Below are 15,166 nucleotides of genomic sequence, written 5' to 3'. Positions count from 1 at the left end.
AAGACTTTTCCAATAATTAGCTATATACGCATATATATAAAGGAAAATTAAAAAAAGAAAAAAACAAACAAGAACAGTGGTCTGTTGGGTTTTATAGGAAAAACTGGGAGAGAATTTCGCCTGCTCTGCTATGAGACGTAATACTAGGATCGCACGTCAAACTCTCTTAAAATAGCAGAAAATGAAGCTTTGGGCTTCATTTGAAGCATCCATTCATTCATTCATTCGTCTGAAGCACCTGGGCTTTCCAGAGATCACATCAACCTAATGATGACCTCAACCAAAAAGTCAAATACCAGAACATTTCCCTACAACCTTTAAGATCTGACTGGCATAACTTAGTTTACCATGATCAACAAATTCCTTCTCTGCTCTCATGCCTGTAAACTGCAGCATTCCATCTGCAACACTGTTCAGAGCAACAATGAAGAGTACTTTTCCAATACTGCTCTTTTAAATGAAAGACGACTCTCATAGCTCAGTAACACACACCAAGATCTATGTGGTGTTGATTAGATTATGAGATCTCGCTTTTCAGCAACCCTCAGCAGAGCTGCCTTTAACATTAGCACTCTGCTTACTTTGGAACCACCAGAATTTAATGCAATAAATTATAAACTACCTGTTTTCCTGTCCATAATCGCTGTGGCTTCATAATGGCAGGAGGAAAGGTTTTAATTCTTCCTTTTTTGTCTGTTAGTCCTCGGTAAACCAGCTCCATATATTGTTCTCTGGTGAAAAAGCAGCCCCGGATTGTCATGCTGACTCCAGAAATCATGTGGTCCTGGATGAGACCAGGCAGTGGCTTCCCATCCTAAAGAGGCAACAAGAAAAAGGGTTGGGGAGGAATAGTAAGTCACGTGCTAGCAGCTCCCAAAATCATTCCAGCTGGATGAAAGCACTGAAGTCATGTGTAAAGAACTCGTCCTCACAGCACAACTCTCCACTAAATCTCTCCCGGACATTGATATTAAAAGGAATGAGATTAGTTGGATGCGCTGAGTCTTCTTTAGACAAGAAGAACCACAAGTGGAGACAAAACAGAAACCAGGAATAAATTTGAAAAAATAATAATTAAAAAAAAAAAAAAATCAAGCTCATTTATCATTAGAGAAAAAAAAAACAACATAGAATAAAAAAATCAACGTGATTTCATGTATGAATAAATTTATCTGACAGTTTTACTTACCTTTGGAACCAGATACTGTTCATCAGTAAAGGCTAAGGTGTAGGCTTCTGCTCTACCGAGCTCACTCTGTGGAAAATGGGCGTTCATTTCATCACCATCAAAATCAGCATTGTAAGCCTTGCAGTTGGCATAGTGAAGCCTCAGAACTTTTTCTCCAGGCAGGATTCGGGCCCGGTGAGCTTGGATGGAGGGTCTGTGAAGAGTGGGCTGGCGGTTCAGTAAAAGGACATCTCCATTTTTAATATGTCGACATACCTGCAAGAGAATTTTCGTTGCTGCCTATAAGGCATTTCCGTGCATGCCTCTGAAAAGACTGCGTCCTAAAATGCACACACATTCAAAACGTTTTCTGTCTAGTATTAACGTTCTGTGCAAAACTTTGTAAGAGAATCTAACTACTTGCCCCCGAATGCCCTCTGCTCTCCACCAAACCACATTCTAAGGCTCTGTATCCTCCATTAGCTCCCACAAACCACAGTGATCAAACCAAGTTAACAGCATGCAAGCCACACTCTACCAGTCTCCCCTCTCCCTTGGCAACAAAGGGATCAGAGACTGAAAAAGAAAGCAAATTATGCCATTTGTAAATGAGAAAATAAAGTATTTATTCAAAGCCCACTGGGCTGAATTCTTAAGACCTGTCACCACACACCCAGCACTGGACATCCTACAGTAAGGTAATAATACAACCCAATAGCTGATGCAGAGGCTGGGGATCTCCGAGTTACAATTTCAGGCTTGAGTACAACACAATATATTCTATCTAGAACAGAGTCTCTCAAAACAGTCTCATTTTAATTTATCTGTCAGCAACACCCATATATCCACTCAAGTGATTATCAACAGAATATGACAAGTTGTTTTTACAGTCTAAATACTGTTAAGTTTACCTCTGTGACAGGTTCTAAGAGAACTGACGTCACAGAAATACTCCGTCTTAAATCTTGAAGTTCTACCAAATGTCTATTAGAGACAGGGGTATACAAAACGGATACTGTGAAAAGACTATTCACCACCAAAACTTTTGCCCTAGCAGCTAAAAAAGTTCTCAACTCTTGCAAAGGATGGAGATAGTTATTAAGAAGTTTCACAGGTTGATTAATCTGAGCACTCAAATCCTCCAGCAGCTCCTAAGGAACAACTGGTACAACAGTACACATTTCACATATGTTAATATCTGTACAAACAGACGGGTATCAGTGTGCTTGTTTCCTGTTTTGTTGTCTGTAAAACAAGATGGCAATGGGAAGATGGGTTACAGCAGCCAGTGCCAAAACACAGACTACTCCTCTCCTAGTCTGTGCCACCACCAGCATGGCCGACAGAACAGAGGACGCTACTTCGTACGTACTCGCAGGCACCCCACTCCTGGAAGCCACGTCACATCAACTGCCTGTGTTGTACCTACTCTACAAGTACACCGAACTTCAGCCTTCAGAACTACCACGAAGAAACTGCTCCAAATACAGAACCTATTTAGTATTTCAAAAAGAGAAGAAAAAAGATAGAATTTGCTGAGAATAACAGGAGGCAGGGGGACATAAAAACATAAAATGAAAGCAGTATTTTATCTTCCATACTGCTAAGACTTCCCAAGAATAGTCAGCTCCAAAAGAAAGACCACTGTGCATCTTGGCAAGATAAATACCACAACACTACACATTAAGAGAAGAGAAAAATTCAGGACAGAAAAACGGACTTCAGAATTCGAAAAATTATCAAGCTTTTCCTCCCCCTCCAACTTTTTCTCAGCCACCTACTAAGAGGTAAGATAACCCTGCCCTGGAAGACCTTGTGAGCAGGTCCATTGGAATCACTAGCAAGGACAGTAATATTATTATATATAAAAAAAACCCACCACGGGTGTAGGAAGGCTCTGACAAGCCCTCTGTAATACTCACAATCTTCAGTCCTGACTGGGGTGCGCCTGAAGAAGGAGTGAGGAGCTGCTTAGCTATGGCTTCCCTCTGGGTCAGGCTGCTCGCACTCAACACTGTACGAGATCCATCTTCGTTAATGACCATGGAGGCCCCAGGGTGAACCTTTGGGCCATTAATGACAGCCTGCCTCAGCTCTTTGACATTCCAGGGAGTGACCGGCTGAGGGTACGTCAATTTGGTAGCAAATACCTATACAGGAGGGAAAAGAGGTGAGAAATAACAAGTTGTTCAACTTTGGCTTAAAACAGTACTAAGTCACTAAGAAAACTGTGACAAATGTTAACTCACACAATGTAAACATAAAATACTTCAAGCTTTTGGATGCATCTCCTCCTCAATCTACTGTCATCCCAAATAAATACATTTCTGTTTTAAAATTCTCTACCATAAGAATAGAAACCATATCCTTTTTACACCTTCTACTGCAGTAGAAAAGCAAAACTCCATTAGCAATTAAAAAAAAAAAGAAGCAAGCATGATTTTAGATTCTGCAAACAAACTGACAAATACAGATAAAAAGCGCATTATCACCAGGCCCACTGTTTGCAGATAGGCAAGCAGAAAAGATGACATAATGGAAAGCTCGAATTCAGGCTTGGTGTCATCTCTGTGTGGTTAAAAATCATTAAGGATGAATGAAGCTGGTGACGTTATTATGGCCTTTTCTTACAGGTTGCCATAGCTGTTACAAGCTACACTGTACAACGACCACAGGAGAAGCGGGATCTGCTTACAAAGTTTGCACCAATTCATAATCCCAGGAAGCAAGTACAGCATTTTCTTTTTTTTTAATCCACTTCTCCAGATGTGGTGTTCAGCAGAACAGTAAGCATTGCCTGCTCTTCAGTGCTGCTTCTTTATTAACACACAGTGGTAACCTACAGCTATCACACACTGGGGAGGAAAGCCTCTACGTTTTAAACTGCTTGCTATGCAGCTGAAAGTGCTGCAGTATAGTTCAGTCCCCAGCTGCAGCAAAAAGAAACGCCCCTTTGTTTATTCTTACCATAGGAATGCCAATCTCATTGGTACCAATGTACATATCGGGGCAAATGACTGAACGAGCAGCAAAATCCACACGCTTTCCCATCATGTGCTTGCGGAACAGTCCTTCCTTTTTCTCCAATAGCTTTGAAAACAGAAGTTCAGTTAATGATTAAAACGTGAAAGCATGCAACATCAGACAGTTTCTCCAGATATTACAGCGATGAGTATCACAAAAATACCTACACAGTAACCACAAATATGCCACATTTCTTATTCCATCAAATTGTCTTGTTTTAACAAGACTGGGACACACAAAGTTCAGAGTCTCTAGGTCTACCCACCTGACGAATACCAGGGTATTTTTCTGTCACTAGTTTGTCCATCTCACTATCAAATACAATGTTGACATGGCTCTGAAGACGAATCCAAGCGTTGTATAGCTTATCTGCAATGGTCTGTCCTGGAATCATCGTCAGGACAGAACGGTCCAGAGATTCATTATTCTCTCCTGTCTCCTACAGTAACAGAAATTAGAAAATTTGACTTAAAAACCCTTCTATTTACTAGGCTGAAATTATAGTACTAAACAGCAAATGAAACATCGGCCACTATTTTTCACCTCACTAAAGACAATGATTTTTTTTTTTTTTTGAAAGCACTAACAATGTAAATTTAACTTCCAAATTATTACACCCAGTGCCTCAGACAGGTCTGCTGTCAAGCTTCAGAAACCAGCTTGGACAGGAGATCTCCAAACACCACAGTTACAAATACTAGTGGGATTTTAAAAGATGATTGCTAATCAACCATCTCCTGGTAAGTGGCAGTCCGCTTTTCACATTAGATGTTACCAGTTAGTCACTCCATGCTACAAATCACTAGGCTACCAGAAAGTCCTATTCTCAGATAAAAATAATGTAAATCCAAGAGCTTTTATCACCTACATCACTTTTCACAGTCTAAAAGTTGGTATACCAGTCATACCCAAAATGCATTAATCTCCTGTCCCGTCAAACGTTTTAAGGACATATCTCCACCTAGTGGCTAGGTTCTGAGTAACTCCAAATGTTTTCAAAATGTTTTACACTTAAGATGTAAATCAAGTTCAGCTGAAACTAAGTCCACTATGAAAGAACCCTCAACAACACAGTTCATAAAAGAATATGAAGAGAGGCATGGTGACATACACTAGTTAGTAGCACTGTAAATAATAATGTTATTTGTGAATTTTTTGGTTCTATTTAGACATCAGTGATCAAAAATAACCATGCTCACAATTGGCTCTACTAGGCTTCAAAGCTAAAGTGGCTTCTTCCCCCCACCATTTTTCATTCAATGAGATGCTGGAGAATTTTTATTCTGAACTGTCTGTGCCGTACATATTTCAATCTCTAGGAATGGAGAATGCTCTATCTCACATGCAATAATCAAATACAAAAACCATGACTAAAGAAGTCTGTGAAATGTTTTTCCTCTTGCACCAGGTGGGTGAGCAGAAAGAGGCATGAGGAAAACAAAAAAACCCACCCATGGAGAACATCTCCAACGGCACGTACTGCAACAGCCCAGACAAAAACTGTTATTGGAACAGTTTAAACATGAGGCTGCGTGAACTCCATGCACATGTCCAAAAAGCAAAGAATAAGATAACCAACAACTCTTACTGTTTGTATTTCTCCTTCTGTAATTTTTATTGGCTGACATTGTTCTTTTGCCATGAAAACCAAGAGCTTCCGTATCATTTTGGCATCTTTCATGACAGCCTGCAAGTTCACAGTTTGACCATTTGTAAACAGTCGGTCTCCAACACGATTTACAGGACGATACCTACAGCAGATCAAAACTACTTTAGAAGATTAAAACCACCAAAAAGTAGCATGATAAACCTCAAATATTCTAAGCTAAGTCTTTAATGCATGAAAATAATCCCTATAAACTAACAGTGGGCATTTAAAAATTCATATGTTATACTGGACAGTCAGAAAAGAGCAATGATTCCTTAATAAGAAATTCTACCAGCACTATACAGTTACAGCATTCCATAATAATTTAAAATACTAATACTTCAATACATTTTTTTCATAATTAGTACTTCAGTCCTTCAACAAACCCATTTGAAGTTACAACAAAACTTCTCCTCGGTTACTGCTGTGACTTTTTTTTTTTTAAACACTCCACTGACACTTTAGCAGACCAGTGTCTGTACTATGGGTGTTTGCATCTCCAACTCCTGCAAAAAGCATGCGCTAAACTCCGTGATTTCTACAAAAGTTTTTCTGGGGAAATTTTACCTTGAAGGCGGAACCACAAGCAGATCTAAAAAAAACATGTCTGGACTGAATCCTGAACTCTCATAGGGATCCATCCCAGGGAACAGATAACGTAAAAAGAAACCTAAAAAGATACAATAGAAAAGATAAACTCCTTATCACTGCTGCTGTTTGGGAATCCAAACCCCCAAATGCTTTTGGTCAATCAAGTCAAAAAAATCTGCTAAGTTAAATACTAGCGACCTATTTGAAACAAAAACAGTTAGGCATACTTTAGAAAGAACTGACATTGTTCTTTTTGGTCACACACATGATTTTTTGAAACAACTCTGAACAGAAACACAGAGTATAGCAAACTAAAAAGCAAAACAACAGCAAGAAACAGTTTCCAGCTACTAGTTGTGACGGATACACAGAACTGCTTTGTTTTTTCCTGGCAAAGGCAGACAGATTCAGCATACAGGGAACTCAAAAGAAGAGAAAGCTCAATACATTCTCATTCTTTACCCCACGTTAACTGCAGAACACTAGGTGCAGCAGTATACGAACATCAAATTCTCTGTACACAACAACGGTGATTTGTAGGGAGCCACAATTTGAGACTAGCTGATCAAACCATCCATTGAACCCAGCACTCTGCATTCACTAGCTACCAGCCCTCCTGTCACAAAATCCATCTTGCAGCCAGAAGCCATTAAGGCAAAAGGGAAAGATTTGACAAGGAGTTCATATGGGAACATTTGCAGACTTTGTTCACTAGATGATACAGAAAACAAAGTAACGTTGCTCTCAACAACCATTACCTTCATTCCTCCATAAAGCCAGGATGTATTCCTTGGCAGTCATCGGTGTCAGGTATCCTCTCTTTCCTAACTGGCTTTCATCAATAGCTGACAAATAAAATTAAAAAAAAATAGTTATTAAAAAAAATAATCACAAGAGATTACTTCAAAAGTTTTTTTTTTTTTTCCTTACAATGATAAGTGCTTCCAGCTCAGCGAAGGAATGCAAATGCCTACAAAATACACTGGCTGACATCTACATTAAAATATCATTAACATGTTTGCTTTGGGGATATGAAATTAACTAAAGTAAGAGCCTTCCCAATACGGAAAAAATAAGCCACTTCTGTGACTAATGGATATCAGCATAAGTAACTGAAAAAAACCTCAACATCTAAAGTGTATGCTTTATTTGATTAATAGCGAGCTGGACCCCTTCTTCAAATTATCTCATCCACTGATCAACACAGAAATCAAGGTCAGCCTGCAGCTGGGGAACACAGAAGCGGGATTCATACACTAGCAGCGAGATCAAGATTCCCATGAAACATCAAACTGGATGAGACCATAGCAACAGTCAGCAATCCATCTATATTATAAGTTAGAGTCTGGGCTAGCTGTATTTTGGCAAGGAAGGAAGACATGTGGTTTTGCTACTGAAAAGCAGAAAGCTCACTTTTTTAAAAACAGAGATTTTAGGTCGTCTTTTGCAGGCCAGCCCCTTCTGTCCAAGTGAAGCCAGAGCACACAACTCGACGAAAAGCAATTCTCCCATGACCTCAGATAAAGTTTCCTCCTCTCCTTTTGGCTAAGGACCAGAAATACAGATTTTTTTTTCCGCACTGAAACTTCAATTCCCCATTCCTTCACACAGAAAACCTTTCTATCCCTTAAACACGAATGCGTCAATGCCAAGGTTAAAAGTACTCCCTCCAAGATTCAATACAACGAGCAACTGTGACACAGGCTATGCAAAACGTACATAACTGTTGTAGTTCATCCCATTTCAGAAGATGTAAGACTCCACTGTAATAAAAGTAACCAAGAGGCGTTACAGCCTTGGTTTTTGAACACTGACAGGAGAAGGGTATTTCTTACCCGTACTTCAGCTATGAACGTTAACAGAGACTGAGAGAACACGGCTGGTTTTGAAGCTTTCTGTGATAAGGCAAGGTATTCTAAATCCAGCAACTCACCAGATCCTCCAGAACAACTATTGTCACTAGCATAATAAAACATGTCCCCAGACTTGGCACAGTCCTAAAGGGGCTCAAATAAAAAGCCTGAAGTAGTACCCTACAACACAATGGAGTGAAATCACAGCTGTCACTCAAAAGTAGTAACACTGGGATACATAAATTTTCCTGCCTTTGTGGAATATGTTACAGATAGGATGCTAAATGTGTTATGGATAGGATGTTAAAGCAGAGATCTGACCTTTTCGCTTCAAATCCCATTACTGACATTGTGCTTCCTCAGCCACAACTCCAGAGACTTAATCTACTATTTAAAACACAGACTAGCAAATGCAATAAGCTCTCTACATAAAGCTTTTCCAAGCCTTAACTAACCCACACACAAATCCACTTCAACTCTACCTGGTTGTGTAAAGGATCACAGACACAACAAGAGGAAAAAAAGTAAGTTTAAAATGATTCAAACACCAGGTTAATTAAGCCTGCAAAATGTCACCTACTTTCTTTTCTGTTTTTTCCTCTTTAAGAGGTAATTATTCTGTTTAGGATTACCTGATTTTCTTTCTGAAGTAAGGTTGGTCATCTTCCTCCTACCTATTTTTTTTTTTTATCTAGTCCCTCTGTCTTAAAAATCTAGCAGAAAATCATCTACCAACCTATAATGAAGTGTCCCAAAACCACATTAGAGTTGACAGAGTATGCTTTTGTACTTCTCTTCCTGACACACACACAGACACTCCAAGCTGAAAAAAGCACAGAAGGCTTGCCAAAAAAGAAATCTAATGGAATTGGGTACTCCCTTACTGCTGGGCTTACTGTTTTATTTGAATTTTTATACATGAGTCACAAGCACATACTCACTCCCAGCCGTCTGTGCACCTTAAATACAGGAAATTAAGTGTCAACATGTTTAAGCAGAAGACAAATACTTTACCTGTTGGCTCACTCAGAATGCCTTCCCCTCCTGCCTTATAGTGCACTGTAGAAGGATAGGTTACTGTCAGCTTGCTGTTATGCTCTTTTCGCACTAGTGATCTCCTAGATCTTAAAGGAAAAAAAAAAGAAAACAAGGAAACACAGATAAAAGTTAATACAAATGCTCACAATATTTAACTTTACACCAGCTGTTTACCTCTTCGTGTAGCTAAACTTACTTGCAGTTTGGGCATTTCTTTGAACTCATATGTGCTTTCCAGAACTGCGCTATCAGCTTATTTCTACACTCACGTACATTTTTTACCTGATAAAGAAAAGAAAAAACCCTTAAAAATAATGAAAAAAATAAAAATAAATTAAAACATTTGACACGAAGAATTTATTAAACCCTAAATAATTAATGCTAACTATCAACATGAACATTATTAGTATCAATGCACACACCTCCTTGTACTGATTTAATTCATGCCGTGATCTCTAGTGTTCTTCCATCACCTTCCCACATTTGCTGGAAACATACACCCTTCAATGCTCAGCACCCTCCTTTTAAAATTTATTTCATAAATAGTCTTTATATTTCAAGTCAGTACTAAATTTTAAAGCTTTAATTTAATGATGATTTAAGAAGGCAGACGATTGATAAAAATAGTTTCTTCTGACTGCTCATGAATGTATGATTTCCCAAGTGCTCAAAGTTAGGTTTGAAACAAATTAATTTTGGAAGTTAACTTGGCTTATAAACAAATCTGCTCTAAGATGTTAGACCTTTAAATATCTTCCTTACTAGTATTTTCCTTTAACTAACAATGTACATCAAAATGCATTTAAATGGAAATGAGAATTCAACTACAAGTACATAATTCTTTCTAAAAATTTCATCCTAAGTAATCCTGCAAATTTGATGGATGCACAAGTTCTCAAAAATGTTCCACAGTTCATACAGAGAGCATCATACAGAGAGGTATCAACATCTGTAGGAAATGTACTGACAGCAGTATCAGATTATTTTTATATCATATCTGCATCATCAAAACATTTCCCTTCACAAAGTGTATTTTCCAGAAACATAACAGTTAATCTAACAATAAAGAAAATCTTCTTATGCTTAAATGCAGACATTTCACCCACACAGCACTCTAAATATCACACAATTCAGAACTCTGGGACAAAATCTAGAGTCTACACAGTCAAAGAGAGACTTTCTTTTGGACGTTACTATGTTCAGAGGACAAAACCCGAGATCCCAGGAGAAGCGCTGACTGCACTTACATTTGAACACTGATCTTTTACTTGATGACTTTGTAGTATTTCCTGAACATGGTGATTTAACTCTTCTTCAATTTCTGAACCTGTTGGATCTGCACATTGACCTAAAAACTAAAAGAAACAGAATAAAAGAAACTGGGATAGCTGTATCATTACAGGATTATCAACTCAAAGAATGGAGAAATACACAGTACTTGCCCTGTTCAGAATGACTTCAAGATCATGGACGGCATGAAGCAACCCTTTCTCCAGAACCTTCAGCTGACTTAGCAGCAAGTGAACCACAGCTCGAGTACATGTCAGCGTGTGACAACTCAAACAAGAACCTCGAATTAGAAGGTATAATTTCTGGAGAGAACACAGGGAAAAAAGTTATCCTGGCAGATTTACTAGCCTGCACAGTAAGCAAGTGGATAGATTTGTTTGAACTTAAAAGAAAGTGCTCCTATAATTGAGAAATTAGACTAATTGTTATATTTAATCATAAAGAATTAGAATTAAAAAAAAATTATTTTAGCCACACAAACTCATACGCAAAGCATGATCTGGAGACAAACTATCTGCAGGCCATCTACATAACAGACACAGAGGTCAGGAGGAAAAACCTGTCATACCTACAGCAGCTCTGGGACCAAGGCTGCTCTTCCGCAACTACAGCTTCTAACAGCTTGTCCCATAAAGGACAATGTGGTACCCAAAATTACACACCACTAAAATGAAATGTTCTGGTCGCAAGCACTATCAGTGTCCCTCAAGATTCTTCATGTAACCACACCCTCCTCCAGCTTCAGAACAACGTCAGTGGTTTTTACTATCTAGCATAGCTCTCACACAACGCGGCTCTAGCTGCACACAGCATGGGTGGCCTGAAGGCTGGGAATTACTACTGCATGGTTTCACTCCTTAGTCAAATAGACCCACTTTACTTCAAAGCTGGGTCAGCACTAGAAGTGGGATGGACCTCATCTAACTTCAGTCATCTGAAAGTGAGGTTTTTAGTCTCAATTAGCAGCCCATACAGGAGCCAGCTACTGTAAATGAGACTAGCACCTCAGGAGGGAAATTCATCCCATGTCAGGTTCCCATTACAGGCTAGATGAATCTTCCTCTGCAAACAGCCCCGCTCCTCAGACTCCAGAAAGAGCTAAAAAGTACCAATTAGACTACACAGCTAACTTTCAGTAGGCCAAAATGAGGCAAATCCTACCCTTACAGCCAGAAATCCTTTTATATTTAAAAGACGACCCTTTCAAAAAACGCCCACGTGATGCACTTAGGAGAAACGTGTAGCTTGACCATCACCAGTAGCTTTCAAAACAAGCTTGTAACACCTTTCCCAAAAGACGTGCATCAAGTCAAATCTCTGCACTATGTTAGTTCAGAGCAAAAACAAGCCCTGAATGTCCAGGCAGCACTTGGAGATCCTATGACAAAAGTCGGTAGCTGTTCACATAAATCTGTAGTAGTCATTTAAAGGAAACAACGAATAATTTTTACAGTCCCATCCATTTAATTAAGGCATCAGATCCTCCAGTCGGTCATACAGTTTAGTGATCAACATTCCTCCTCTCTTGTTCATCAATATTGAGTAAAGTAGTAGTTATAACAAAGTATATATTTTGCAAAAGTCTAAGGAGTCTGTTTCTATTGAAGTATCATGACACAACAAACTTTTTCTACTACATTTGCTATTATTACACCTAGAGAGAAAACAGATCTCAGCACCTTTAGTATTTTCAAGGACAAACTGTATGACAGCTTGCGCACCGTCACCCATTTTCACCAGCAAGACAATAACTAAGCGTACATACATCAAAAAACAGAGGATTGTAGACAGTCAGAGGCAGCTCTATATGGCCAAAATGACCAGGGCAGTTGCTGAAGTTCTGCATGCAAGTTGCACACGCTTCTCTGGAGTCCGGAGGTCCCAAAGCCAAGTCGTACAGTCCATTAATGGCTGGATTCCCCACATTATCCAAATACTGAGGATTTGTTATTGGTTTTACACTTAATTTCCTGAAGTTGAAAGAAAAGAACAAAAATCAGCGGCAGCAAACAGCACATGATACGCACTTGAACAGTACAACTACAATTGACATTTAGCCCCTATATGATTGTTTTTATTGACGAAAACATGTTTTTGAAGGTACTTCGTGCATGCAGCAACCATTTCTGTATCATTCACTTTATTGTCCGAGTACAATCACTCATACCACAGTAAATATTTCTTTTACATCTTCAGCCATTCCATTAAGGAGTCAGGTACTTTTCCCCGTGTGTCCTCTCAAGCAGTGGGAGAGGTAAAAAAAAACAACAAAAGCACCTAGACGATGACACTTGCACATCCTTGACTACACACTGTGCTGACATCACAACAACACTGAAGAAATGGTGACGGCTCTCTAGGACTCCAGGAAAGATGACTAACTGGAAAGAGCTGCAGAAACACCTCTGCAACAAAGATCTCAGCTCTGCGATACTTACGCTGGTGCTAAATACCTGAACACTTTCCTTTTGCTGAAACCAGCAAGGTCTTTCCCTTTGTTGTGGGTTTGCGTGGCAAGGTTTTGGTAGTGTGGGTGCTATAGGGGTGGCTTCTATGAGAAGCTGTGAGAAGCTTCCCCTATATTTGCTAAAGCCAGCGCCAGCTGGCTCTAAGACAGACCCACGACTGCCCAAGGTCAAGCCAATAAGCAGTGGTGGTAGCGTCTCTGGGATACCATAGTTAAGAAAGGGGAAAAGAAAAAAAACCTCAGGGTGAGACGGAGTGACAGAGAGGAGTGAGATGATGTGAAAGAAACAACTCTGCAGACACCAAGGTCAGTGAAGAAGAAGAGGGGAGGAGGTGCCCGAAATGTGAGAGCAGAGAGCCTTCCCTTACAACTTGTGATGAAGACCATGGTGAGGCAGGTTGTCCCCCTGCAGTGCATGGAGATCCACGGTGGAGCAGAGATCCACCTGCAACCCGTGGAAGGGACCCCACGCCAGAGCAGGTGGATGCCTGAAGGAAGCTGTGACCCTGTAGAAAGCCCACGCTGGAGTAGGCTCCTGCCAGGACCTGTGGTCCCGTTGAGAGAGGAGCCCATGCTGGAGCAGGTTTGCTGACAGGGCTGGTGACCCCATGGCGGACTCACGCTGGAGCACCCTGTTCCTGAAGGACTGCACCCTGTGGCGGACCCACGCTGGGACATGCCATGAAGAGTTGCCCTCCATGGGAGGGACCCACACTGGGTTGGTGCAGAGCTGCAGCCCGTGGGAAGGACTCACGTTGAAGATGTTTGTGGAGAACTGTATCCTGTGAGAGGAACCTTCACACTGGAGTAGGGAAAGAGTGTGAGGAGTCCTCTCCCTGAGGGACAAGGAGTGGCAGAGACAACGTGTGATGAACTGACCGTAACCCCCATTCCCTGTCCCTCTGCGCTGCACAGGGGGAGGAGGTAGAGAAACGGGAGTGAAGCTGAGCCCGGGAAGAAGGGAGAGGTGGGGGGAAGGTGTTTTAAGATCTGGATCTATTTCACACTGTCCCGCTCTGATTTGATTGGTGATGAATTAACTCCCTTTTCTCCCCAAGTTCTGTCTGTTTTGTCCGTGACAGTAACTGGTGAGTGATCTCTCCCTGCCCTTGTCTCGACCCTCGAGCCTTTCACTGTATTTGCCGTCCAGCTGCGGAGGGGCAGTGATAGAGCTGTTTTGCTGGGCACCTGGCATTTATCCAGGACAAACCGGAACACCCGTGCCAGACACTCAGGGCCAGATCCCAGGCCAGGTTTCCAGGAGCGTGCCGACCAAGGAACAAGCCCAGCCATACCAGCGCAGGGCTCCTCCAGGCTCTGGTAGGCCCGAATGGTGGGAGCTGCAGGGGGTGTGGGCCGACACCTCCCCCTCAGGGGAAGCCCCCCAAGAGAGGCACAGCCTTTGCCCTCACAAAGTGAGTTTACGCCACAGCCTCTGCCCCTGGAAATGGCCGTGCTCCCCCCGACTCCCTTCCCAACGAGGGGTTCTCCTCAGAGAAGCGGGGCCGCCTCCCTGCCCCCTCACAGGCCCTTCCACCCCCACGCCACCCTGCCTCTCCCCACAGCCCTTCTCCACTCCTCCAAGACCTCCAGCGGCCCCAGGTCACGCAGTGGGTCCGAGAGCCCCACAGAGAGTCCAGCAGCCCCCCAACCCTCAACAACCGGGGCTGCTCGGTTGCCGCCACCCCAGCAGCCGGCGAGGGCCACGGCGCAGCCGGACTACACGTCCCAGCAGGTCGCGCGCCTACAGCCCGCCGAGGCCTGCCGGCGCCCAAGCGCGGGGCACGCCGGGAGTTGTAGTTCTCAACAGCACCTCTAAAGCGGGGGAAGAGAGCCACCCACCGCCTGCCGCAGATCCTCACCTGATCTCCTCGGTCGTGTACATCCCGAAGGAGACCCCCGCCAGCCGCCGCCACGGCACCACCTTCGGCGGCCTCATGGCGAACGAGCGAGTCCTGCCCGGCCCACGCTTCACCCCTCTCTGCAGCCGCAGCTGCTGCGTCACGGGCGGCACCACGCGCTCCCGGCGGCAGGGGGCAAGCAGGGCCGGGCCGTACCACCGCCGCGGAGGGGCAGCCTCCGCCCCC

General features: G+C 42.2%; 1 protein-coding gene across 1 annotated transcript in view; it reads right to left on the bottom strand.

Moving 5' to 3' along the window:
- POLR1A (RNA polymerase I subunit A) overlaps positions 1–15,162 on the bottom strand; it is a 37,025-nt gene extending 21,863 nt beyond the window's left edge. Inside the window, exons 1-14 of the mRNA XM_075420325.1 lie at positions 14,942–15,162; positions 12,378–12,582; positions 10,765–10,914; positions 10,570–10,677; positions 9,519–9,604; positions 9,299–9,408; positions 7,190–7,276; positions 6,408–6,510; positions 5,781–5,943; positions 4,458–4,631; positions 4,136–4,258; positions 3,091–3,318; positions 1,190–1,444; positions 623–814 (exon numbers count right to left, since the gene is read on the bottom strand). Of these exons, the coding sequence (XP_075276440.1) occupies positions 623–814; positions 1,190–1,444; positions 3,091–3,318; positions 4,136–4,258; positions 4,458–4,631; positions 5,781–5,943; positions 6,408–6,510; positions 7,190–7,276; positions 9,299–9,408; positions 9,519–9,604; positions 10,570–10,677; positions 10,765–10,914; positions 12,378–12,582; positions 14,942–15,018 (2,061 nt within the window). The 5' untranslated portion in view covers positions 15,019–15,162. The remainder of the gene's footprint in view (positions 1–622; positions 815–1,189; positions 1,445–3,090; positions 3,319–4,135; positions 4,259–4,457; positions 4,632–5,780; positions 5,944–6,407; positions 6,511–7,189; positions 7,277–9,298; positions 9,409–9,518; positions 9,605–10,569; positions 10,678–10,764; positions 10,915–12,377; positions 12,583–14,941) is intronic.
- Positions 15,163–15,166: the final 4 nt, after the last annotated feature.

Source organism: Opisthocomus hoazin, chromosome 5, assembly GCF_030867145.1.
Source record: "Opisthocomus hoazin isolate bOpiHoa1 chromosome 5, bOpiHoa1.hap1, whole genome shotgun sequence".
Lineage (NCBI taxonomy): Eukaryota > Metazoa > Chordata > Aves > Opisthocomiformes > Opisthocomidae > Opisthocomus > Opisthocomus hoazin.
The sequence above is the reverse complement of the archived record's forward strand: the minus strand, read 5'-3'. Positions and strand labels throughout refer to the sequence as shown.